Source organism: Varanus komodoensis, unplaced genomic scaffold (genome assembly GCF_004798865.1).
Source record: "Varanus komodoensis strain SLA01 unplaced genomic scaffold, ASM479886v1 scaffold44_3, whole genome shotgun sequence".
NCBI classification, from domain to species: Eukaryota; Metazoa; Chordata; class Lepidosauria; order Squamata; family Varanidae; genus Varanus; species Varanus komodoensis.
Genome location: NW_025336010.1, coordinates 964811 through 990094, shown reverse-complemented (window position 1 = coordinate 990094; position 25284 = coordinate 964811). Strand labels below are relative to the sequence as shown.

Below are 25284 nucleotides of genomic sequence, written 5' to 3'. Positions count from 1 at the left end.
CACATGTGTGGGTCTTGGAGACAGGTCAGTTAGGTTTGCCTCTGTGCTTCTTTTGGTGCCTCGCACCCTGTGGGGCCTAATGCCAGGTTTTTTAAACACAGGCCCCCAGGTTGATCCCTTCAAAGGGTCTCAGGCAGCTGGGGTGGCAGCGGCCTCCCTCTGCCTGAGGCCTGACAGCTGCTCCTAGTGGGCTTGACTTTTCAGCAGTGATGGACCAAGCACTGAACAGGGAAACTGACTCTTTCCCACAGTGAAGGAACTCCTCTCAGTTGGCCTGCAGGTGTGCAGCGGGCTGCCTGGCTGACGCCTCTTTCCCATCTGCTCAGATCGCCTGCCCAAGTTCACTTGGTCTCTGGGGTGCCAGGGCCTCGGCAGGCAGAGCAATGGGCGTAACTGTGGGTGGTCAATTCCAAAACAGGGCATGCCACACCTGTCCCAAACCACCCTCACACCGGTCTTTCCTACGGACACAAGAAGCCCCCTGCTGGATCAGGCTTCTCCATCCCCATTCCGCTCCTGCAGTGGCCCGCTGGCAGGACAGGAGCACGCGAGGGCTTGGCAGCAGCGGGCAGTCACATGCAGCCGACAGGCCTGCTGGCAGTGGAGAGCTGCTCCTCCATGACTTTGCCCTGTCCCCTTTTAAAGCCACCCCCCATAAAGCTCCGGGTGACCCCACTTGGTGGCTTCTTGCACATGTTAAATAGCACGGGGATAAGAGGGGCCCCTGAGGATCCAGGGGCCACCCAGTGTTCCTCAAGCTCCTCCTCTTGGGGCTGGCCACCTGCCAGGCCCAGGGCGGAGGCAGTAGGCAGCCGTGGGCAGGACGCAGGGTGGAGGGTTTGCCTGTGCTTCAGAGGGCTGGTAGCAGAAGGGGAGTCTGCAAACAGTCTGACGCCAGAAACCAGCAAGGCAGCAGGGCCCAGGCAGAGGTGCAGTCCAAGTACAGGCCAAGGTCCTGGGGGGGCAGCCATGAGCAGGGCATGGGCAGGCGGAACGGGGGGCGGGTACCTGGTTGGGGGGGTTGGGCTGGAGGTGAACGGTGGGCAGGCAGGACACGGCAAGGCTGGAAGCCAGAGCACAGAGGCGCCACCACAAGGGCCCGCGTGGCGTGGCAAAAAGGAACTGCGCGAGGGAGCCTGCTGCGGAGCGCTCCGGGGCTTCCGGCCGCACTGCGCGATTGCTCCCTGCGAGCGCCTGCAGCGTGTTCCTGGTCCGGCAAGCGCTTGCCAGGCAGATCCGGACACCTCCCCAGGAGCAGCGGAACCATGGCAGTGCAGCCCCCTTGACTGCCAGCCCAGGCAGTCGCCCCAGGAGGGTGCTGCGCTCAGTGGAGTACGAACGTGCGGAGGGATCCAGGGGTACTGCGAAGGCTGCCTCTGCCCGACACGCGCCTTCACGCTGGGCCACCAAAGCTCTGCCTGACTGCCGTGGACCCAGACAATCTGCCTCACGCCAGAGTGCCTAGAGTTGGTTGCCCCCTCCCCATGGAAGCCCTGCCCAGGAAGGGAACACTTGCCATCGGCCTAAGGTTGTCCGGATCTTCCAGATCCGGGGAGGGCTGTTTCAGGGGAGGTCTCCCCGCTGCCTCTTCCTGACGGCATGGGAGCCCTCCCCCCTCAAGGAGGTGCTGTGCGTCCCGCTGGCCCTGCTGGCTGCTCCCACCCAGCCAGCTCTGCTCAGCCAAGTGGGCAAGCATCGAGCTTGGGTGTGGTTGCACAGACCTGTCCCAGCTCCTTTCAGGCCTGCCTTAGGGAGCAGCGCCCAATTGTTGAGTTACGTGCAAAGAAAGCCCTTTAAAATGCCTCCTGGAAGGAAGGAAGGAAGGAAGGAAGGAAGGAAGGAAGGAAGGAAGGAAGGAAGGAAGGAAGGATATGGAAACACTGGAGCTCTGCATCGCTGTTCACGGATAGCCGTGCGAAACCCTGGATTCAGGGCCGGCCTGCCCCTACCTTTTGCTGGAGGGCATTTGCTTCCGTGCTGGTTGGCCCACTTGTGCCCTTGTGGTAGGAAAGGTTGTCAGGGTGGGTGGCAAAAGAGGAGAAGAACAGCAAAGGGCAGGGCGAATGCTGATGGAGGCCATGTGCTTGGGCAGGTCCTTCCGGAGAAGCCATTCAAATCCATCACCAGACTCGCCAGAACATGGTGGAGATGCAGGACAGTGGGCAGAGGGACTGGACTCGCTCCTCGGCTGACCTCCTGGAGCTCGCCTACCACGAAGCGGCTGGCAGGTGAGGCTCTCTGCAGTGGCTGCACCGAGACACTTCGTCGCTGCAGGAACGGGGCTGGCCCCCCGAAGGTGCCTGCTGGCTCTTTTCCACACCGTGGCTGAACCAGGGTCACCCTCATGGCTCAGCCGCCCACACCTGTGCAGTCCTTGTTGCAAGGCCGCCCCCACGGTGCCCTGACTAGAACGATCCGTTGCTGCCTGTCCTGCGCTTGGAAGCTGTCTGGGCTGCCATTCCCTTTCAGTGTGCTTTAGATTTGGACGCTCCTTGGTGGAGCTCTGGTTACTTTGTGAGCACTTAGCAGATGCTCTGAGTAGAGCTATTTAAGATGCTGACCTGGCACTGAGCAGACCTTGGCATGATTCTGGCAATGGATGAACCCGCCGTTAACTGCCCTCGACCTGCAGGACGGGCCAGATTGATTGCGTCGAGAGGTCAGTCCCTGGAGGTCCATCTTTCCACGTTCTCAATGATTTTCCTACCTACCCTCAGTGCAGTGGATGATAAGCAAAATTGTATTATTTATTTATTTTATTTAAAACATTTCTATGCCGCCCCCATCGCAACAAAGCCTTGGGGTGGCTCACAACACTGTGTTGTGACTGTGTTCCTGGGAGCACTGAGCCCTGCCTGCAGAGGCGGCTTGGTGTTGCATCCGTCAGGGGCCGCTGCCTTGAGGGCTGCAACGCTGACCTTCCAGTCAGAGTCAAGAATGTCTCTCTACGGCATGGGTCCTCAAACTTTACGGCCTGCCATGCCCATTTGGACCCGCTGTGTGCGCGTCCACACCTGCCGCCACCCACCTTGCCCCCCACGCAGAAAGGCAGCGGTTTGCTCGCCCGAAGAAAAGGATCTGCAAGTGAGCAAGCTGCTGCCTCGTGCACCCGCCTCCCCTTGCCTCAGCACACGCCCGCATGCCCACCCACCCCAGCCCACGCACACCGCCAGCACCACTTTTCTGGCCAGCGGCCGGCACCGGCACCTTTCAATTGGCCCCCTGGTGGAAAAGTTTGCTTTATGGGATGCCCCGTCAATTAGCTTCTCCCTGTAGTGAGTCCTTTTTGCTCATGCATGGTTTAAAAGCAAAACCTTTTCTGCAGTGGTGATCTTAGCAGGTTCACATGCCTTAGACATTTTGGAAACATGGTACTAAATGCAGGCACCATTTCAAAAACATACTAAAAATATTTGAGCATTATAAAAATGTTGTTGTGTTCTTTCTACCTCTGGTATTAACAAATTTGCAAAGGTGCGATGCACTTCCTCCATTTGCTGTTCCACCTTCACTGCCTCTTATGCCCAGATTGCTGTCTTTTCAAGCATTTGTTTAGCTACCTCTCATTCTTCCTGGAGAATGGTCTTGTAGACTTACCTTTCACCCTCTTGATTTTGATTTCCTGCTATTCTCTTGCATCTGCCCAGTTTAGGTTCTATTAAGAGACTGAGGGGAGAGAGTCATTGCCTGCATTTCTAAAATGAGTGAAAATCCCTTCTTTCTTCTCCCCAGGCATGGAGTTTCTCGGCACCCCGGTGACAGCACTTCCTTCCTGAGCTTCAGCGGGACGGAGGAGGGCCCTCCCCAGCTGCATGGCAGCCACAGCACAGGTGAGAATGGTGGTCTTTGAGGAGGGCTGTACTGACTGCAGTGTCACTTCCCCATTGTCTTGCCCCCTCCACAAACCACGCGTGGCTTTGGATGCTTTTAGTTAGCATGGCAGAACCGAATCGATGAACCTTCGAACAGCTTTTAGGATTTCTTGGGCATCGCAAGCTGGTGGCCCTGGCAGGGTTGATAGCAAACTGTGTGCCAGCTGGTCTCTTGCTGCTTCCAGACCCTCTTCTCTTCTGTGCGGAGAAGATGCACACATCAGTGTTCCTCATTCCTGAGGACTGTTTGGATCGGGACTGCTAGTGGAGCGGTCCTGGTGTTCCCCACTGATGCCCTGGTGCTCCCCTTCCCCCGCATGTCCCCGTGAGTGTGGGGAGGCCTTGGCCTTGGCCATTCCTGAATGCAGGTTTGAGCATCTCTCCTGGGACTTGTCATCCTCTTGCCACTTGGGAAATGGGTCCTCCTCATGCAGGGACTCTAAGCTTACAGCAAAGGTTTGTCTCCACTTCTTGCAGGAGCAAGTGTCCGAAACCAAAGCAAGGACTCCACGGAAAGCACTGTTTCTAGCTCACTGGATCCGAGTAAGCTCAGTGGTGATGGGGTTGGGAGGAGGGGAGTTTGTGGAGAGATGGGCAGAAGGAAGCGAGGCTCCTTCCGGCAGCCAGGCTCCCACGCAGTGAGCTCCTCTCTCTCTGAAGCGGGGAGCGTTGTCACGGGGCGCTGCTTTCGTGTGGAAGTGAGGTGAGGCTCCCGGGCCAGGGCTCTGATCCTGCTGCCCCGAGCACTGTGGAATGCTTGTGGGGAAGGGGCGTCTCAGCCAGGGCAGAGGCCGCCAGGTGTCTGGCTTGCACCGGAATGCAGCATTCCTGGGTGCACGGGGGCTCGCCTGTCGGAGCGCACGAGCCCTGGGGGACTGTTGCAACAGGAGGCCGCGGCTCCATGCCAGGCGGTCCTCCTGCCGCCAAAACTAACCCCGTGAATTGGCAAGGCAGGTGAGGACCTGGCTGCGTGGAAAGGCTTGCCTTCTGTGTTTGCCAAGGTGGAAGGGAAAGCTGAAAGGGGGCATGACTGGAAGAAATGGTGCAGGTCAGGGCAGTTGGACGAGGCACAGTGGAATTCCTTGGCATAGGCACACAGTAAACTTGCCTCCCGCTGAAGCCAGGCCTAGAGGAAGTCAGGTGCTGCATGCACCAGGAAGTGGTAATGGGGCTGGTCTGGGGCAGGCCGTTTGGACTGAGGGGTGTCAACGTGTCATCAGGGATGCTGGCCTTGATATATAAGGCTGTAATATGTCTGGCAAGGCTGTTTTATCTTCTTGAGTACCTCAGTTTTAGAAGATTAGTTAGACTGCAAATTTTAAGCCCCTAGATACAAAAAACAAAAACAAACTTCAGGTAACATGCTTCATTTTAGAGAAGGCACCTTCCCCCTTCTCTCTTAGGCGCAGCATGTTCAGGAAGCCAAACATGCTTTCATGTTCAGAAATGCTGAATGCTTAGTGGCCAGATCCATGCAGATTGCATCTGCTTAGTTAGTAGGTTAATCCTCATGTGATCAACTGAGGCGCATTTGACTGGGAGAGCCTCACGTAGCAGTCCGGGGGATCGTTGTCTGATGAAGGACAGCCACCGAGTGGAGCCTTCCTTGGGTCAGAAGTGGATCTGAGTGCCCTCAGTGAGCGCCCTGGCGCTCCCTGTGGAACTGGCCTCTCGCTCTCATATCCAGTCTCTTGCCCAGTCTCTATGCAAGAGGAAGCCAACGTCCTGAGAGCGCCCCCGCCAGCAGCCTGGCATAAGTGCCAGGGCAGAGAAGGCCTGCTCTTCCTGTGCGACCAGAGACCAGGGTCAGGAAGGACCTCGCCAGGGCCCCTCCTCTTGGGCACTGCACATGAATTGGATGTGCCAGTGCCAGAAGGCTGGCTTCGAAAAGCAAAGAGGCAATGTTGCACAACAGGTCGGAATATTTACTGATCAGACGCATACAACATTGTGTAAGTTCTGGGAGACCTGGACAGACTGGACGGTTTTTGAGTGCAGTGTTGAAAGCCTGCATGTCACCAAAGTTGCAAGCCTTTCCTAGACCTCTTCCAAAAGTGTAGTTCTGGGTGTTTCCAGGAAGCCTGCAGCCGGTCTCCAAACCATGTAGAACTCCATAAACCATTATTGTTTCTTTACATTCTCTCTAAATGAAATAAACCTTCACCAAATGATTTTGTGACGGCACCCCCAGCTTCTGGCCTTTTCTACCAACATTGAGCAGACTTTTCCATTGAGCTACCAGGAATCCAGGCCCTTTTTTCTGGCTAGTCATCTCTGCTGGTTCAAAGCCAGCGGTGTCTATATGAAGCAAAGATCTCTGCTCTGAAGAGCATCACTTGATGCTTACTTAGTGTCATCTAAGAAATGTTATAATAATAATAATAATAATAATAATAATAATAATCTGTAAACCTGGCCGTTTCCCTGCTTGCCCACTCCATGTAGGCAAGTTGCAAGAAATTTATTTACTTTCTTTTATGCCACACTTCAGACAGAAAGGTAGCCTGACGTCTAAGAGGTCATCAGCATAGCTAACAAGCTGTTTCAAGGAAGCCATTAGAGAGAGGAAAGCTTCTCTCAGAAATGCAAGTCTTGCTCAAATAAAGTAGACAAAAGGGAGCAGAAGCTTCTACCAGGGAGACAAAAGGGACGGTAGAGTTGCAGAAAAAGCATTTTGAGGAGTGAACACCATCAAGGCAACCAGTAGAGAATTCTTTAAATATATCAGAAGCAAGAAACCAGCTGGAGGGGCAATTGAACCACTGAATGATAATAGCATTACAGGAGTATAAAGGAGGAGAAGGTGATTGCAGAGAAGCTCAATCAGCAGAGGATTCACAGGATATGGCAGCGGGTACAGGACAGGTGCCTGTTCCTGAATTGAGGTATTCCAGGTGGGAGACTGAGTGACCAAGGTGGGTACTGATAATACAAAGGGGACATTCTCAACCTTATTGACAAATCACCAGGCCCAAGTGGCGCTTGCCCTAGAGTTCTTGAGGAGCTCGAATATGCAGTTGCTGATCTTCTTACAGAAATATCTAACATGTCCTCAATATGAGCTCCTATATCAGAGGCCCGGAGAATGTCCAGTGTTCCAACCAATTTTTTAAAAAAGGAATTCAAGGGGATTATAGGCTAGTTAGCTTAACACTAGTTCCAGGTAAATTGGTCAGTAAGCATAGAGAGGGATAGGCCTGGCTGAAAAAGAATCAACGTGTCTCCTTTAAGGTAAGCCTTGTCCCACTTACCTTTTGGTTTTTTGGGGAGTGTCAATGAACATGCTGAAAAGGTGCGTCTGCAGGTATTGTTTACTTGTACTTCCAAAAGACTTTTGACAGAGTCCTTCATCAGAGATTCCTGAGCAAACTTGTCAATCGTGGATTAAGAGGGGAGGTCCTCTTACGGATCAGTAAATGATTAAAGTAGAGAGTGGAAATACATAGTCATTTCTTCCAGTGAATGGATCTCAATAGTAGGATCTCACGGGGTTCTGTATTAAGACCAATGCTTTTCAACCTATTCATAAATGATCTGGAATTAAGAGTGGGAAGTGAAGTGGCCAATTTTGCTCGGAAGGGGTGGGTAAAAGACAAAGGGGAGTGTATTTTAGAGCGTGTGACGAATGCCTTTGCTAGTGGTGTGAGGGCAGCCAACCCAAGGACAGTTTGCCGGCTAGACAGGCGTGGTTTGGCCTTCAGGCAGCAAGAGTCCTGCCTTGCCCCCTTAGCAGGCCGCCAGGGCCCCCCGGGGTGCCTGCCACCTTGGCCCCTTGGCCCTGCGCCTCTAACGCCAGGCGGAGGGGCCAGGTTTGCAGTGTCGGGCCCGACCCTCAGCAGCCCTTTCACGGGAGTGCCCCTCCTGCATCAGCCAGCCCCCTCGGACGGTGCAGAATGCCCCGGCACCCCCATGGGGAGGATGGGAGCTTCCGCCGCTCTCGTGTGCAGCTGCTGGGATCCAGCGGGTGCCCGTCTGAGCCCCTGCCCTGTGCTTCAGGACTGCGGCCCCTCCAGCACGGCCCTCCTCCCTTTTGCTCCACCCCATTTTGCCTCCCCCGCTGAGCGCCCCCCCTCCAGTGTTCTCGCTCCGGCTCTGAGACTGTTGCGCGCGCCCCTTTCTGCTGCAGCCGGTTTTGCAGCAGGCGCTTTCTGGCCCTCCCGCTGCGCCCGGCCCCTCACCTCTTCCTCCGCCTCTTACGTGGGGTGAAGACTGGACTTAATTCTCTGGTTGGGGCTTGTAATGTTGCTTCTGGCCTGTGTATTAGTTCCTTCCAGTGCGCTTACTAGTGGTGTAAATTCTGCCGCTGTATTGGCTTTGGTTTAAAATCAATGAACAGTAGAACCATATTAACTTTTAATATCCCAATTGCATGATGGGAGTGAGTTGGCATGGGCATCGCATTGTTTAACAGACTGTCTTTCTTCCCCCCTTCCCCCCTTCCCTCTCCTCCGCTCTTCCCTTTCCTCCACTCCTGCCCCACATGCATCCTCTTTTCTTGCCCCTCCCTTTGCTTCCCCCCTTCCCCCCTTCCCCCTCCTCCTCCCTTCCCTTTCCTCCACCCCTGCCCCCCCTGCCTCCTCTTTTCTTGCCCCTCCCTTTGCTTCCCCCGCGTTCCCCCCCCCCCCCCCGCTTCGCTTCCTCCCCCTCCCCCTCTTTCCTCACTCTGGATTTATTCTCGCCCCCGCCCTGCTCACCCTCCGCCCCCTCTGTGGTGAAACGGGGCAGTTCTGACGCTGTCTGCTCCCCCCGTAGTGCCAGGCTTCTGTTGTACGGTTGGGGTGGACTGGAAGTCCCTCACCACCCCGGCATGCCTCCCCCTCACCACGGATTACTTCCCGGACCGCCAGAGCCTGCAGAATGACTACACCGAGGGCTGCTACGACCTGCTTCCCGAGGCTGATCTGGACCGGTGAGCCCCTCCAGCACAGGGAGAGCGCCTGGCACAGCCTCTCCCCTGCCCCCGCCCCCACTGCGCGATGCCCTCCTCGCGCGGGGCATTTTGCGAAGCAGCAGCGGCAGCGTGAGCCCCAAGGAGCCGAGCACCTGGAGGGGGGGAGCAGGGGCCGAGCAGCTGCCAAGGAGGTCCCTGTGCAGCTGAGCTTGGCGAAGCGACGGGGGCCCGAGGAGGGTGCCTGGTTGGCCTGGGGGCGCTCCAGCATCGGGAGTGAGAGAGAGTCAGGCTGGCCTTTGGGCAGCAGAGGAGAGGAGCGGGTGCCTGTGCGGCTGGAGCCAGCTCACGGGTGTCAAGGGGGGGTGGCGGAGTGGGGCCTTCGGGGCCCTTGGATGCCGAGCGCAGGCAGGCACCTGCGGCCGGCGGGGGGGGGCAGGACCAGCGACCGCATCTCCCTGGGCCAGCAGCTTGTTCCTGTCTCTTGCTCTGAGGCAGGCAGCCGCCGGCGTGGGAGAGGAAGGGCAGCAGATGCAACGGCTGGCACGCTCATGGCCTACGCTGGGGGAACCTCTGCTGGCTGGTGGCAGCAGCCATGAGAATCAGGTTGTCAGAGGAGGTCTTCTGAGGCCCTGGGAAGGCTGCAGCAGGCACAGCTTGGGGGTGCAGGAGCACGCCAGCTGCCCGTCTGGAGGGCCGGTTGACTCCCCGTTCCACGGCCGAGCAGAGATAGTGCCCAGGCTCAAGCACAGGTCTCTGCCAAGCCCCGTGTGCCGTGCCACAGACGCTCCCAGATAACTGGGCATGGCGTGGCGGACTTGGGACACCTCTCCTTGGAGCAGCAACGCGGCGGCTCCTTTGAGTGGCTTTCCTGCGGTGACCCCATCTCCCCTCCCCTCCCCAGGAGGGACGAGGAGGCTGTGCAGATGACGGCCCAGCAGGTGTTCGAGGAGTTCATCTGTCAGCGACTCATGCAGGGCTACCAGCTCATCGTGCAGAGCAAGCCGCAGAAGCCCGTCACCGCCGCTGCCCAGCCCCCTCTCAGCAGCAGCCCCCTGTACAGCCGAGGTGAGCGGGCGCAACAGTCCCCTGTGCCTCCCTTCGGTGGCGGCATCTGAACGGGGCTGCCTGCCGTGCCCGCTGATCGCGCGGCCTGGCTGCCTGATGCTGCCCCAGGCTCTGGGCACATTAGCCGCAAAGAGGCGGGAGAGGGCGCATTCCTGGCAGGATGGGTATTTCACGCACGGGGCTGGAACGGGGCTGTGATCGCCATGCTGGGGAGGGTGCTGTGTCGGGGTTAGTGCTCCTCCAAGGCAAGGCAGCCCCATGCCAAGTAGGTGGCTCGGACCGCAGGACGCCAGCTGGCCTGGAACCCTCATCACTGATGTGGCAGGCTGTGCTTTTGCTTTTGTAGCAGAGAGCGAGCAGGGCAAATGGGCGCCGCCTGCGGTGGGCCCGTCCGTCGGCTTCCCGGCCGCTGCACGTGTTGCCTGTGCTCGGACCCGCCTGCTGCCACGCGTGCGGCTGATGTCTCCGAGGCCATGTGCCGCTGCCGTGCTCTTGCGAGGCTGCCGCAGTTAGTGCAGGAGAGCGGCTTAGTGCGTTTGCACCTCCCGCGTGGACGGGTCCGAATTCTGGCACCTGAGGAGGCCCCCGCTTCACCTGAGGAGAGGCGGTCCAGGGTCTGGCCAGCAGCTTTGCAGAGAGCACTGGGGAGCAGCTCCCGGTGCTCAGCACACAGAAGGGCTTCCCTGGACAGGTGCTCAGGGGCGCTGTTTGTGCGTCCTGCGACCAGGCCTCGTGTCACGCAGCCGGCCTGAGGAGGAAGATCAGTACTGGCTGAGCATGGGCCGCACCTTCCACAAAGTGGCCCTGAAGGACAAGATCATCACCGTCACTCGGTACCTGCCTAAGTGAGTGCCCCTTGAGGTGTTTTGCCGGCCGAGAGTGGGCTGGTGTGCCCAGCGTGCGTCTCCCATCCTCTCGCACATGCAGTCTTTGCCCCGGAGGCGGTCGCTTCCGCAGCCCGGCAGGCCACAGGGTGCCGATGGGGCTGGGCTCCCTCCTGCCATGTGTTGTGCTTTTCTGGTTTCGATGCTGTGGTTCTGAGTCATAAGGCCCTCCCTGAACGTTTCAGGTATCCATATGAATCTGCCCAGATCACCTACACTTACAGCCTGTGCCCTTCCCACTCTGACTCAGAGTTTGTCTCCTGCTGGGTGGAGTTCTCCCACGAGAGGTTAGAGGAGTATAAGTGGAATTACCTGGACCAGTATATCTGCTCTGCAGGTTCGGAGGACTTCAGGTGAGTGGCTCACTGCGCCCTGTGCACTGGCACTTCTCCGCACTGCCTTGCGGACTCGCGTCCTCGCCTGTGAACGTGTGACCCCCGCTGCAACCGGTCCACCTGGCCAGGGTGCCCGGCTGTTCCCACTGTGAGCGGAGTGGGCATTGCAGGAGGAGTGAAAACAACTTGTTCTTCGTGCCTGACAAGAAGGCCCCGCGGTGGAAAAATTCCGGGGCTCTATTAACAGGCCTCAGTAGCAACGTGATGGAGTCTGAAATGGGGCACCCTTCCAAGGGGCCCTCCCTTGCTCGCTGCTGGATGCAACAGAGGGGCCAGGCGGGCGCCCGTCGTGTCGGAGCGGAACCGAGAGCGCCGGAAACGGCAGGCTGTCGTGGTGGCGCGATGCAGCATCGAACGGGGCGTCTCCTTGGGCCATGTGCCTGCCTTTACCACACCTCACTGCTGAGATGGGACTCATTCAAGTAATGACTGGAAACGTATGGGCTGTTTCCCCAGCATGGCAGGGGAAACCGTTGCCTGTCTGCTTCATCTTGGCACTCATCCATGGGGAATGATATTCCTCTTCTGTATCTTTCTGAGTACCTTAAGAAACAGAGTGGATTAAGAAAATGGGAGACCCAAGCTGCTCCCTGCTTGGCTGCTTGGGGTCCGTCTGCAACACGCCTGCCCGGCTTGGGAGGGCGAGCCATGAGCGATGGCTCCTCTGCTGGCACAGACAGGGCAGAGAGTGGCCTCACACTCTGTGCTGCAGACTTGCCAGCCACCACACACCTGTGGCGAGCAAGAATCCCCTCCAGGCAACCAGTCAGGGAAGCATGTGTTGCTCCTTCTAGGCTACAAATGACCAGGGCAGGTCCATGTGGACCAGGAGTTAAGCAGTGGTACTTACTGCGCGCATTTTGCAGCTCTCGCACAGCGCGAGTGCCGCAGGAAGCGAGTGCAACCCAGGAGAGGAGGTCAAGCAACCACTTTTGCAGCAGGACAAGCCCCAGAGCCCCCAGAGGATGCTGCACCACCATTTTCTCCTCTGGCCAATTTCCTGGCTTGTGCTCGCTTCCCACTGCTTAGTGCTGGCAAACTGCCAGCACCAGCTAACACCCTGAAATGGAGTGGCTTTGGTGAAGTTGGCATCGGGCAGCACATCTGCGTTCGTTCCGCAGGACTGTGCTGCAGCTGACCGTTTCCCCTTCTCCCCGGCCCTCCACCCTTCCCCTGCGCAGCCTCATCGAGTCACTGAAATTCTGGAGGACCCGTTTCCTGCTGCTGCCCGCCTGCATCAGTGCCACAAAGCGCATCATGGAGGGCGAAGCACACTGCGACGTGTACGGAGGCAAGGCGCGCTCGGACGAGGAGGAGTGGCAGCTCCTGGACGGTTTCATCCGCTTCGTGGAAGGGCTGAACCGCATCCGCAGGCGCCACCGATCGGACCGGATGATCCGGGTGAGCCCCCGCCTGGACACCGTGCTCCGCATCTGGGAGCAAATTCACACATTGCACAGGACCAAAGGAGGTTTGCAAGCACAGGTGGACTGGGCGGGAGAGACTCAGTCCTGGCCGCCTCAAGGGCGCTCCCGTTCGGGGCTTGGCTCTGTCCCTCGACCACTTCGTGCGGCCACGCGAGCGCGAATGCAGCCCGCGGCTCTTGGGGTGCGGCCGTGTGCTTGGCTGCTGGGGCCGCTGCAGAGGGCAGCGGGGTGGGGACCAGGAGTGGCTGCATGCCGGGGAGCAGAGGCGCTGCTCCAGGCTCCTTGGGGAAGAGCGCCACTTGCCGGGAGCACGGCAGGAGGGCCACCAGCAGGAACTGGGCAGACGCCGCTCCCTTGGGAAAGGGTTCAGGCGCTGTGCTTGGGGCAAACGTGTCTGCTTCCCACGTTGCCTTGGGCATCACGGCTCTTCGTGGGGCCGCGTGTCTGGGAGAACAGATGGCACCTTCCTCGGTAATGCCCAGGCTGCCTGGGAAGGAGCCGTGGTGACCGTGGGCTGTCCTGGTTGCTGCCGCCACCTTTTCCCTGCTGAAGAGATGCTTAACCACTGAGGGAATCATCTGTGTTCTCCCCGTCCTCCCCCTGCCCAGAAAGGGTCTGCTCTAAAAGGCTTGCAGATGGCAGGCCCACTCTCCGCTCACGCTCTGGAACCATCTGGGCCTCCGTTTGGCAAGAAGGGCACCTCGGCCCTCTCCGCCCTGCTGGAGATGGAGGCCAGTCAGAAGTAAGTTGGCGCAGACAGCCCCCCGAGGCTCTGGGGGCGAGGTGAGGCATGGGATGGGATGCCGCTGCCTTTTGTTTGTTTAGCAAGCAGAGGGGCTTCTGCGAGGGCCCGCGTCCTCTGCTTTTCACAGTCTGTGGTCCTGGACTTTGTGGTGCTGTCCTTTCAGGAAAAAGGTCTAATTAATCATGTCTCTTGCAAGTGTATGGCTTTGTGACTGTGTGCCCTTCATGTCATGTCAAATATCTATTCCTCCTATTTTATTTATTTTATTTTATTTCTGTACTGCTCAATAGTGGAAGCTCCCGGAATGGTTGCTTGAGTCCCCAGTGTGGGCCCCCAGAGGATTTTTGGGTGCCATAGGCACCTGTTGGTGGGATTCCTGCCCCCCAGTACACCTTGCCAGTCCCCCAGATGGGTCCTCCAAAGGCCCCCCTTCAGCCTGCAGCCCAGCTCCTGCCTGTCGCGTCCACAGGTGCCGCTCTGTGCTGACTAGGGCCTGGGCAGGTGGGATGTTTCCTCTCTCTGGACGGCAGCCAAGAGGCTGGAAGCCGATCAGCAGCTCCCTCCCCATGGCCCTCTCCCTTCATCAGCGTCAATGCCACTGTCCGTCATGCCGGCCCCTTTGTTCTCAGCCAGGGGCCTCAGCAAGCCCCGCTCACAGCCGAGTGCGATGCTCCGAGCCCACCTCGCGCCTACCTGCTGTCACACCAGGGGGGCAGAGGGAGGGCTAAAGCCTCGGGGAGGGCACAGCGCCCCTCATCGCTCGGCCCTGATTCTGCTCCTCTGCATTAAATTCAGGGCCATTCTCAGGCTTATGGCAGCTTGGCCTCCCAGCGTCAGGCAGTGCTGCTAGAATTCAGGCGAAGGCTTTCGTTAGGACTGAGTGCAGCAGGAGAGAAGAGGCTGCTTTCTGTACTGCTCGTTCCTCTCTGACAAAACTGACCTTGCATAGGCAAAATGGGTTTCTGCGTTTAGCTAGTTTTTTGATCAGCAGAGCTCATATTCCATGTCATGTCCAAGGAACATTGGTTACCATGCAAACGCAGACTTACAAAATTCCTGGTTTTAATTTCTGGCTTTTAGAGTTACTCTAAGTTTACTCTATAGAGTTTAGAGTTACTCTAATGGTAGGCATGTCCCTTTATCTTTTATGTCCAAATCCTAATCAGTTTTCACGTGATTAAAATTTGAATCATTAACACTGAACATTCAACCTAACAACGGAAAACATGTGCAAGCAAAACATACCTCAGTTTTTTCTAAGAGTCATTCAAGTAAGGTCTCTCTGTAAAGATCTTACCAGCATTTCTGACCTTGGAGCAACAAGGAGCAACCCCACCCTGGGCGAAGCCTAGCCGCTCGCTTGGCAAGGGCAGCCGAGGCCTTGGGCTGAGCTGGTGACAAGTGGGTGGGAGGGCCTGGACTGACCTGCTGCCTTCCCTCCCGAGACTGAGAGCTGGCTCTGGATCCCTGTGGCTTTAAATGGTTTCTCAGAAATCACAGATTTTTCAGATTTGCACTCTGTTTTAGCAGCCATGTACCCAAGTGGCCCTCGGGAGCGGTGGCTGGCAGAACCTTTTTTTTAAAGCAAAAAAAGCTTGTTGTGAATGGGGATTTTAGCCGCATTTGAGCAAGATCAGGAATTTGAAGGCACCTGGTACCAACTCTGAACATTGCCCCAGAGAGACCCAAATCGGTCCCCCCCACCTTCCCTTGACAGCCATCAAATAGAAGCTTTTAGAAGAAGCAAATGACGCAGGTGATTTGTGCTCTTGAAAGGAGGGTCTTGTGATTTAGGCGGCTTTCACAGTAAGATCTTCCATGTTTACCTTTATACTTTTCAGGGAGTATAATTTTTTGAGGTTGACCAGAAAGTACAAAAGGGCTTACCGCACCGTTTTTCTGATAGCTAGTTGTCGAAACTCTGGGTGGGTCAAATGCTTTTTGAGAGGGCTCTCTCTGGCCCCCAAAAAGCCCCCTGGGCTTGCATGTATGTATTTCCCCAAGAAGAGAGGATCACAGGCAGAAAGGACACGCAAGTCCCAGCCCCCCACAAGAGAAAAAACAAGCTTCTTGTCACAAAGGGGGTGAACTGTGTACCAGCCCCACTTCACAAGCTGCGGTTGGTCGCACTCGTGGCTTCTCTGGACAGCTTGCCGTTTGACAGCAGTCGGGAGAAACCAGTGGGGGGCAAAACCTATTTGGGTCCTGAACCATGTCCAGGGTTGGCATCTACTGTACCTTGGCAACAAATTACCCCCCCCCCACACACACACACACCCCTTGGGTGACATTGGACCATTTTTATCCTGTATGGTCATTTAGTTCTGTTGACGTCCCAAGGCATCGTGCAGCAGCATCTTTCGTTGTCTGCATCATAAGCTGAGCACGTGAATGCGGGCAGCTTCCTTTCCTCTCCCCTTACTCAGGGCGCACGCTGCTTTTTCCTGGGCTGCAGACGGGACTGTTCTGTTTATCCCACAGCAGGCCAAGAAGGTCGTGAAAAGTGACCACATGTAACTACAAATCCTTCTGCTAGAAGGTCTTGCTAGAATCAGGCTGACTCAGACTCGTGAAAGACTGCATTCTAATATACCATTGGCTTTCCCCTGAAGGTTATAGACCAAAGGAAGCTTTGAGAAAGCTGTGCAAGACCTCGCACCTTGTTTATTAAATCTTTGCAAGGCGGCCAACTGCGCAGGCCGCTGGAAGGGGCTCACCCGCCCCCCAGAGCAACCCCCTCCCTTTGTCTGCCAGGGCGCTCGGCGAGGGGCAGGCAGCCGCGCTCGCTGGGAAGAGTGCTGGCCAGTCCGCAGAGAGCAGCAGTGCGGCCATGACGCCCACGCACTTGGACAGTCCACGCAAGGTAACGACCTCTGGGCTCTCTTTCAGAGAAGGGGGGAGGGCGTGCCACGTGCCCAGCACCGTTCTGCATGTGGCCCAGTCTGCGTGACTCCTGCAGATCCTCTGCAAATGGCTGGAGAATGCAGCATGTGGGAGCGAGCACAGAAATCCGCTTCCTGAAGAGTGGGGAGCGGTGCTTTAGAGAGTCGGCCTGGGACTTGGGCTATCTGGGCCCCGGCCCCACTCAGCCAGGAGGTTCAGTGGGTGGCTTTGGGCCTGCCCCTGGTTCTTAGCCTCTCCTACCTCACAGGGTAGTTGTTGAGGAAAGCACTCGAGGAGAAGAACCGTGCGAGCTGCCTTGTGCTCTTTGCAAGGGAGGCAGGCTGGGGACATGTGTAATGGGATCAGAATACTAACAAGAGCTTCCAAGCCCTCAAGTGAGGGCTGCCCCCCGTGTCCAGGGCTCCGGCCGCGTGTGGAGCCGGGCATGCCTTTGCCTGTGCCGCTGAGCGTGTGCTGGTCAGTGGCTGGTATCTCGCCTCCCTCCAGGTCTCCGCTGACCAGAGCATGCCCAGCACCCTCGAAGGCCCCACGCTGAGCGCCACAGGCCAGTCTGCAGACCGGAGCAGCGCTGCAGCCAGCGCCCAGAACACGGGAGACCCACCCTCCGTCACACCTGGGTCCAGTGAGAGCAGGTGAGGGGGGGCCCCGACAGGCCCCTGCTCCCTGTGGGCAGATGGGAGCCTGTGCCCTTGCGCTGGCCGGACGAGGCACCGCCCGGAGCCCGGGGCCACTGCCGCCCGTCCCAGAGGAGCATCCATGGCCCATGGGCTCTCCTCACATCACCAAGGCTCCTCGCAGCCTTGGAGGGAAAGCTCCCTGCACCATTCCCCCCCCGGGGGGCGGTGGGCTCCCACCTCCTCCAGCAGCACAGCCCCGAGCGGAGGCGGAGCTGCACGCACCTGGAGTGCCCGGCCGGGGAGGGCTGCCCTGCATGCGCCGTGGGTGGGTCAGCAGCTCGCTTCTGCATGTGCTTCCCACCTTTCAGCTCCGCCAGCTCCCTGACCTCCTCGTCCACCCTGACGGAGATCCTCGAGGCCATGAAGCACCCCACGTAAGTGGCCCCGCTGTGCCTCTGGGCAGCTGGAGGTGCCAGTTGCCTTCCAGGACGCCAGCAGCAAACGGGACCTCCTGGGTGCGGTTCAGCACCTCTGCTGGCTGCACGCTCCCTCGAGCTGGGCCATCGTCCTCCCAGGGAGGCTGCAGATTCAGCTGTGCCCCCTCATTTCAGGAGGAGGTTTGGGGGGTGGGGGGCTGCTGGACCCCAGATTAACCTGCCTCTTTTTCCTGCTGGGCTTCAGCACCGGGATCCAGCTGCTCTCGGAACACAAGGGCCTCTCCCCGTGCAGCTTCATCAGCGCTGAGGTGGTTCACTGGCTGGTGAACATGGTAGAAGGCGTGCAGACCCGGGCCATGGCCATGGACATCCTGCAGGTGAGGGGTGCTCTGCCTGGCCTGCCTGCCTCCTGGTCACACAATGCCGTGCCGTGCCGTGCCGTGCGGAACTGGCTTCTTCAGGCGGAAGGTGCCCATGGACACTTGTCTGGCGTTCCTCCCCAGTGGAGGAACTTTCCGGCCTCAGGAGGCTATTCTGTTGGTGCCGCCACCTCTCTTCTCCTTCCCCCTTTCTCTGTCGCCCCAGAAAATGCTGGACGAGCAGCTGATCGTCCACGCCTCTGGAGAGGCCCTGCACACCTTCATCTACGGGTTCTACTTCTACAAAGTGGCCGAAGACAAGGAGCAGGAGCCAGGTAGGCACTGAGCCTGTGCCGAGGCCCCCTGCAGTGCCCGTGCCCTTCCTGTTTATTTCCCACCTGTCTCACTCAAAGGAATTCCAGAGTGGCTCACGTCCTGTCCTGAGACCCAGTAAACTGTCCAAAATGCACATGGCATGAATGCTGCTCTTCCCTGGTGACAAGCCACAGGCAAACGGCGTGCGCAGCACCCCCGCCCAGCCCCTCCCCTCGCGGGGTGGCCCTCCCAGCAGGCCCTGGGCAGACCCGGCCTTGGGGTGAACGCCGCCTCGACGGTCTGCGCACCAGCCTTGCTGGAGGGAGCAGGAGGACGGCCACCAAGCTGCACTCCCCGCCCTCCGGGGGACGCCACGTGTGTGCCAGGGAGCTGCGCTGGAGAACTCCGGCCAGTTGTGCCGCGGGGAGGAAGGGGCCCTTTTGGGCTCAGGCGGCAGATCCGTTTGCCACGTGGGGCACCCTGCCACGCCGGAAGCGTGGCCGACTTCAGCTTGCCATTCCAGAGCAGTCTCTGGGTTGTCTCCACAGTGGGAATACAGCAGCCGGCCATGTGGCATGCGGCCACCAAGGATGATTTCTCCGCCTTCCAGCGGAAATGGTTCGAGGTGGCCTTTGTCACGGAAGAGCGCCTTCACTCGGACATCCCGGCGTTTCTTCTGCCGTGGCTGCCCAGCCGCCCCGCCTCCTATGCGAGCAGGCACAGCTCCTTCAGCCGCAGCTTTGGGGGACGGAGCCAGGCAGCCGCACTGTTAGGTGAGCGTGCCACGGAGAGGGTTGCAGGAGAGGCTGGGGGTCCGGCACAGCCAAGTGTGCCCTTGCCCAAAAAGACGGAGGATGAATCGGCCGTCCCCAGAGGGCCCTGCCTGGTGCGGTCTTGGGGCTTCTGCTGCCCAGCTGTGTGGGGTTGACTGTGCTGTCTGGAAGAGAAAGGCTGCCGCCATCCTGAAGACCCCCTTGCCTCTTCCGGCTTGAAGCCGAATGTCCTGGGGCAGCCAGGCTATCCCCGAGGGCCGTGGATCCCGAGAACGGCAGTCCAGCAGATCTGTGTGGGGATGGTGGCCCCGCACGGTGTCAGCTCTTGAGGAGGAGAACCGTGGCAGGTTGCCTGGGCCCACCTGCAGGCCGTGGTGAAGGAGCCATTTCCAGCGTGGCCCCAGGTGGCCCCAGCAGCTGCCCGCCAGCTCATGGCTGCCACGCAGCCCCCGCCTCCCCGCTCTCCCTCTGAGTCCCCTCCTTACCCTCTGTAGCTGCCACGGTGCCAGAGCAGCGGACGGTGACACTGGATGTGGACATCAACAACCGCACAGACCGCCTGGAGTGGTGCAGCTGCTACTATCATGGGAACTTCTCCCTCAGCGCAGCCTTCGAGATCAAGCTGCACTGGATGGCCGTGACAGCGGCCGTTCTCTTCGAGATGGTGAGATCTGGGAACGGCCACGGCAGAGGCCTCCCTTCCCAGGTTCACTCAGAGAGGCTGGGGGGGCCTCTTGCTGGGTGGGTTTCTCAGCACAGGGGAGATGTTGTCTTCGGAGTGGCGTAGGGTCCCCTCTCCCTGTGGTGGAATTTGGGGCGGATTGAAAGCTTGCTGTGTCACTATGCAGATACTTCCTCCTGCTGGTGTTTTCCACCTGCCTTGGCCTGCTCGCGGTGCCATGCCACAGGCTCTCTGCCCCATCCTTGATGAGAGCCTCTCCCGATTTGCCCGCAGGTTCAGGGTTGGCACCGCAAAGCCACTTCCTGTGGATTCTTGCTGGTGCCTGTCCTGGAGGGCCCCTTTGCGCTGCCCAGTTACCTGTACGGGGACCCGCTTCGAGCCCAGCTGTTCATCCCGCTCAGCATCAGCTGCCTGCTGAAGGAGGGCAGCGAGCACCTCTTTGACGGTAGGTGTGGGCTGCTGCCCCAGCACAGCCCTTCCCGGCCGGGGGGGGGGGGGCAGGCAGCAGCCGTGCCCAGCCAGGGCCTTGCTGGGGTCTTGCGCAGACAAGCCAGACGCCCTGCGTGCATCCTGGCTCACAGAAGCACCGCAGAGACCTCTCTGGGGCTGCCTGTGCAGAGCACGCCTGCCTTGCCGCCTCGTCCCATGGCAGGAATTCTCCAGAGCCTTGCAGGGGGGTGGTGGCTTTGCCCTTGCGCCTCCCCTCCTGTCTCAGCGGCACCCGTGATGCTTCCACCATGGCCATGGCACCTTCCCCCCCTCCCCCCCTTCAGGGCTGTGCATTTAACCCTGAGATTAAAGGGAAGCGTCTGCCGTCTTTCCCCTCTTCCCATGGCAGCATTGTAGAACCATAGAACAGCTGAGGTCAAGCCCAACCCTTTGCTGTTGCAGGACACCGAACTGCACTCTCCCATTCAGAGGACTGTCCAGACGCTTTTTGAGTATCCCCAGTGAGAGCCCCAGACAACAGGTTCCATTCTGGTACTGCTTCGACAGTCGGGAAATTCTTCCTGTCTAGTCTAACTGTGGTTTCTTTTAACTGGAGTCTGTTATTCACTCTGTCTGGAATGGATGAGAAGAGATCTTGACCTTCTTCTTTGTGACAGCCTTTGAGGTGCTTAGAGAGGGATATCTTGTCCTCCTTCTTCAGCCTTTTCTTCCTGAGGCTGAACATGCCCAGTTCCCTCATTCTCTTCTCACAGGAATTTGCCTGCAGTCCCTGAATCACACTTTTTGCCCTCCTCTGCACCCTTTCTAGATTTTTTAAAACCTTGGTGCCCAGCACTGGACACAGGACTCCAGGTGGGATCTGACTAGTGCTGCATAGAGGCAAGCTAGCACTTCCTGTGCTTTGGAAGTGATGCCTCTGTTAATGCAGCCCAAACTAGCATGTGCCCTTTTTGCAGCTGCATCACACTGTTGCATCTGTTCAGCTTGGGATCTACAGCAACCCCAAGATCCTTCTCACTTGCAGTATCGTTCAGCCAAGGGTTCCCCATCTTGTAGCAGTGCATCTGGTTTCTTGTTCCTAAGGATTGGCATTTGTCCCTATCACATTTAATTCAGTTGCTCCCTGCCCAGCATTCTGACCTACCAAGAGCACCCTGCCTCTTGACTCCGGGATGTTTGCGCTTCCACCCAGCTTTGTGTCATCTGCAAATGTAATTATCTTTCCTTGTACGTCCTCATCTAAGTCACTAATAAAACATTTGGAGAGTCTTGGGCCCAGGATGGAACCCTGCGGCTCCCTCTTGCCACCTCCGCAGTCTGAGAAGGTGCCGTTGAGGAGCACTCTTTGCGTCCGATTTTGCAGCCAGCTGTGGATCCACCTAATGGTTGCACTGTCTAGCTGCTTTTTGCTAGTCTGCTGATCAGGACGTGGTGGGACACTCTGCTGAAGGCTTTTCTAAAGACTAGATCGAGTACGTCCACAGTATTCCCACAGTCCATGTGGGAGGTTACCCAATCAAAAAAATGAAATCACATTGGTTGGGCAGGATTTGTGCCATCCATGGTGGCTTCTGCATTGTCTTCAAGATGTTTCCAGACTGAATGTTTTATAATTTGCTTTAGAATTTTTCCAGGGATTGATGTCAGACTAACCGGTCGATAGTTCCCAGATTCATTTTTTCCTTTCTTGTCGGTAGGGGCAACACTAGCCCTTCTCCAGTCATCTGAGAATTCATCTGTCTTCCTTGAATTCTCAAAGATGATAGAGAGCGCCTCGGAGAGTTCTGCTAGCTCTTGTATGACTCTGGGATGAAGTTCATCAGGCCCTGGGGATCTGAACTCATTTAGGCCAATCAGAAGACCCTTGACATTTGTCTGTCAATTCTGGGCTGCCCTCCTGCCCCTTCAGCTTACGCTACACCTTCGCCTGGAGGGGTGTCGTGCTTCTTTTGGGAGAAGCCTGAGCAAAAACAGGAGCTGAGCACTTAGGCCTTTTCTTTGTCATCACTGATCCATCCACACTGAGTAGCCAAGCACCCTTCTCTCTTGTCTGCTCTCTTCTATTTGAAGAAGGCTTCGTCATCGTTTTTAGCTCTGCTGGCTAACCTCACTCAGCCTGCCTGACGTCATCTCCGCAGGTCCTGCTGCTTGCTTATATTCTTCCTTTGTAGCCTGGCCTTCCTTCCACCTCCTATACATGTCCCTTTCTGTTTCAGATTATCTCTTAGCTTTTTGTGGAGCCACATGGGCTTCTCACCAAGTTTCAGTTATGCCTATCAGGTCCTATTTGCCAGCATGTCCTAGGAATTCGGTTTGTTCCCCATGCTTTGGGCAATGGTGCAGGGACATCTCGGGCCACATGAATCGTTCCCTGGCTTATTCCGACACTTTTGGGGAGACTAGTGTCAGGCCCAGCTGGAGTTTCTTTCACTGTTGCAGTACATAAGCGTTTGTCAGTCAGTGCTGCACCCCGATGTACGTCTCCCTCCCGTGTAGAATTCAGTTCAAAGCCTCCCTTTGCAGCGATGTCCAGTGCCGGGAGGCTGCACAGGTGAGGAGTAAAGCTACAGGCTGCCTAGAAGGGAGCACGCGGCCAGCTCTGTGTGCCGCAGGGCTCCAGTGCTTTGTCCCTGGAAGGGCCTGCAGAGGGTGCTGGGCAGAGCAGGTGCCCGAGCGCTGAGCTGCAGGCCGGGGCGGCACACTCACCACCGCTGCCCAGGCACGACAGCCTGGCTTTCTCTCGTGGGTCTCTTGCAGCCTTTGAGCCAGAAACCTACTGGGACCGCATGCATCTCCTCCAGGAGACGATCGCACACAGGTAACGATGTGCTGGCTGTTGGCTTGGCCCCGGCCTCTGTGCCAAGAGACGGTGCTCCAGGGCCGCAGCGGGAGGCCACTGCTTGCAGCGGGTCCTTGGCTCGCTCTGCTGCAGAGAGGAGGAGGACAAGCAGGCAGGGCGGGAACCTGCCGGTGACGTTGGGAGAGTGGGGCTTCGCTGAGTCTTTCCGGCTGCCCATGACCTACACGGCGGGGCAGCTCCCCGACTGGCCAGCCCCGACCCAGGGCACACGGGTGGGGTCTTTGGCGGGGCGATGCGTGGCACCTTTGCCCCATCTAAATGGCCAGATTCCGGGGGGCTGCGTGGGGGCGAGTTCCTGCCCCCCACGCCTCTCCTTGCTCACTCTCTGCCTGCTCCTCTTCAGGTTTGGGTTTGTGCAGGACAATTATTCTGCCTCAGCGTTCAACTTCCCTTCCGAGAACAAGCCTCAGTACATCCATGTCACGGGTGAGCCCCTTTTCTGGTGGGGGACGTCTTCCTTGCACTGGCAAGTCGCTGGGGGGCTGGCGTGGAACCGGGAACAGTCCTCTCACTGCCCTGGATGGCTGGGCAGGGTTACTTGCTTGTGATGGCATCATGGGAGTTGCCCCCCAGGTCACCACTTTTGGGGTGCCCTCCGCAAACTGGGCCCTTTAGATGTGTTGGACCTTAACTTGCCACAGCTGGTGACCATACTGGTTGGGAATGATGGGAATTGCCATCCAAAACATCTGGACAAAACCCTGGAGGGCCACAGCTGCCGGTCAGGCCACTCTGTCAACTGTGTCGGTGGCTTTCTTGCCTCAGTGGGGAGCGGCTGGGCATCTGGCAGCAGCCCTTCCGGCTTTTGCTCTTCAGCAGCAAGGGCAGATCCGAATCATACGTCAGTTGTAGGTTCTCCTACATACTAAACTGTGGGAACTGCAGTGCTACTTTTTCCACATTCAGTTGCATAAAGTATGACAGCAGAACTGCGTGCTGATGAGCATCTTTGCTGGAACTGCTCCTCGCACAGGCAGTGCCAAGGACCGGCTTACGTCAGGCGATCGGGGCGGCAAGGGGGCAGATCGCCTGCTTCGGCACTCCTGTAGCGAGGGGCAGGCATGGCTCCTGTGGATCCAGCACTGTCGGATGCGCTGCGTGGCGCAGTGGGCCGGGAGAGTGGGGCTCTGGCCCCGCTCAGCCATGGAGCTCCCGGGGTACCTCGTTCCCGGCCCACCTCACAGGGTTGTTGTGAGGGCCCTTGCAAGAAGGAAAAGGGTGGGGTATGAATGCGGTGCTGACGATGAAGAGGGCAGTGACGGCAGTGGGGACTGCCCTTCATGATCTCATGTTTGCAGTGGCCTCCACGGCAAGTGGATTGCAGGGCTGAACTGGCGCAGCTGCCTCTCTGCTCGCCCCCTTTCCCGCCATCTTCCACCCTGCCGTTTGCGCTCCAAGGCCTGCAATTATTTCGGGTTAATTTGATTAGCCTTATTGCACGGCAAACCCTGCTGTGCTGGAGGCGACCTCCCCTTGTGGATTGCTGGTGCTGCGGTGAGTCAGCCGGGGCCCCGGGAGACACTGTCAGAGCTGTAGCGTGGCGATGTCAGGAGCTGCCCCTTGCTCAAAATCTGTTCTCTTCACCAGGAACGGTGTTTCTCCAGCTGCCCTACTCCAAGCGGAAGTTCTCCGGGCAGCAGCGACGGCGTCGCAACTCCACCAGCTCCACCAATCAGAATGTCTTCTGTGAAGAGCGCATCGGCTACAGCTGGGCCTACAACACGATGCTGACCAAGACATGGCGGTCCAGCGCGACAGGAGATGAGAAATTTGCCGACCGGCTGCTGAAGGATTTCACAGACTTTTGTGGGAATAAAGACAACCGGCTTGTCTCCTTCTGGACAGGCTGCCTGGAGAAGATGCACGCAAGCGCTCCCTGAGCAGGGCGGCCACCTCAGCTGGGGGGGCCACGCTGGGAAGTGGGGTACAGCAAGCATCTCGGGAGCTCTGCTCTGGCTCTTGGAAATGCGGGTTCCCGGGATGCTGGGGACCAGCCAAGTTGGCAGTTGCTGCAGGTGGAGGCAGACTGACTCCCTGCAGGCCATTCCCGTTGAGTGGCTCACCCGGAGGAAATCCCTGGGAATGATGGTGGGCTCACCAGCATCGCGTTGGGATGCAAGTAACCCGTTGCAGCTTGGCCGGGTGAGCAAAGGTGTTCTGACTCTCCTGCAAAGCTCGTCACATTTTCTGTGTATATGTAAGATACTATGCATATAGATCTGCAATTTACATAGTATGAAAAATGTATGAAATAAAACCGCACATTGTTCTCCTCTTAGTGGCTTTTATTTATCTGCTGTCTGCATTTTGGCATCGTAAAAAAATAACAGCAATGGTTGCCTTACCTTCAGGGTTACTTTTTAAAAAGATGGGCAGTCAGGAAAAAAGACAACAGGAATAGGAAAGCTGGGTTGTTTAAATGCTGGGAAGAGAGAGCCCTTATGGAGGGGAAGGAGGCAAACGGGCAGAGCAGTAACATAGGCACATAGAAACTGAGCGAGTCAGAAGAGGTCTGCCGGGCCATCTAGTCTGACCTCTGGCTCCAGCCGGCTCCGCTCACAACATGCCCACCATGTGCATGTCCAGCCTATCTTTGAACATCCTCACC

The 25284-nt window shown here is 57.7% G+C and overlaps 1 protein-coding gene across 5 annotated transcripts in view; it reads left to right on the top strand.

The window, feature by feature from the left end:
- Window positions 1-24954, top strand: part of DEPDC5 (DEP domain containing 5, GATOR1 subcomplex subunit) — a 36310-nt gene extending 11356 nt beyond the window's left edge. For 2 of the 5 annotated variants that reach the window (XM_044444386.1, XM_044444385.1), the window contains exons 10-29: window positions 2093-2228; window positions 3733-3830; window positions 4350-4415; window positions 8598-8781; window positions 9665-9828; window positions 10520-10673; window positions 10898-11065; window positions 12289-12508; window positions 13143-13276; window positions 16034-16142; window positions 16670-16815; window positions 17169-17234; window positions 17482-17614; window positions 17823-17931; window positions 18460-18684; window positions 19179-19348; window positions 19640-19811; window positions 22574-22634; window positions 23020-23102; window positions 24264-24954. In XM_044444386.1, the coding sequence (XP_044300321.1) occupies window positions 2093-2228; window positions 3733-3830; window positions 4350-4415; window positions 8598-8781; window positions 9665-9828; window positions 10520-10673; window positions 10898-11065; window positions 12289-12508; window positions 13143-13276; window positions 16034-16142; window positions 16670-16815; window positions 17169-17234; window positions 17482-17614; window positions 17823-17931; window positions 18460-18684; window positions 19179-19348; window positions 19640-19811; window positions 22574-22634; window positions 23020-23102; window positions 24264-24556 (2891 nt within the window). In that variant the 3' untranslated portion in view covers window positions 24557-24954. The remainder of the gene's footprint in view (window positions 1-2092; window positions 2229-3732; window positions 3831-4349; window positions 4416-8597; window positions 8782-9664; window positions 9829-10519; window positions 10674-10897; window positions 11066-12288; window positions 12509-13142; window positions 13277-16033; window positions 16143-16669; window positions 16816-17168; window positions 17235-17481; window positions 17615-17822; window positions 17932-18459; window positions 18685-19178; window positions 19349-19639; window positions 19812-22573; window positions 22635-23019; window positions 23103-24263) is intronic. The other 3 variants (XM_044444389.1, XM_044444387.1, XM_044444388.1) reach the window with 3 other exon arrangements.
- The last annotated feature ends 330 nt before the right edge of the window (window positions 24955-25284 follow it).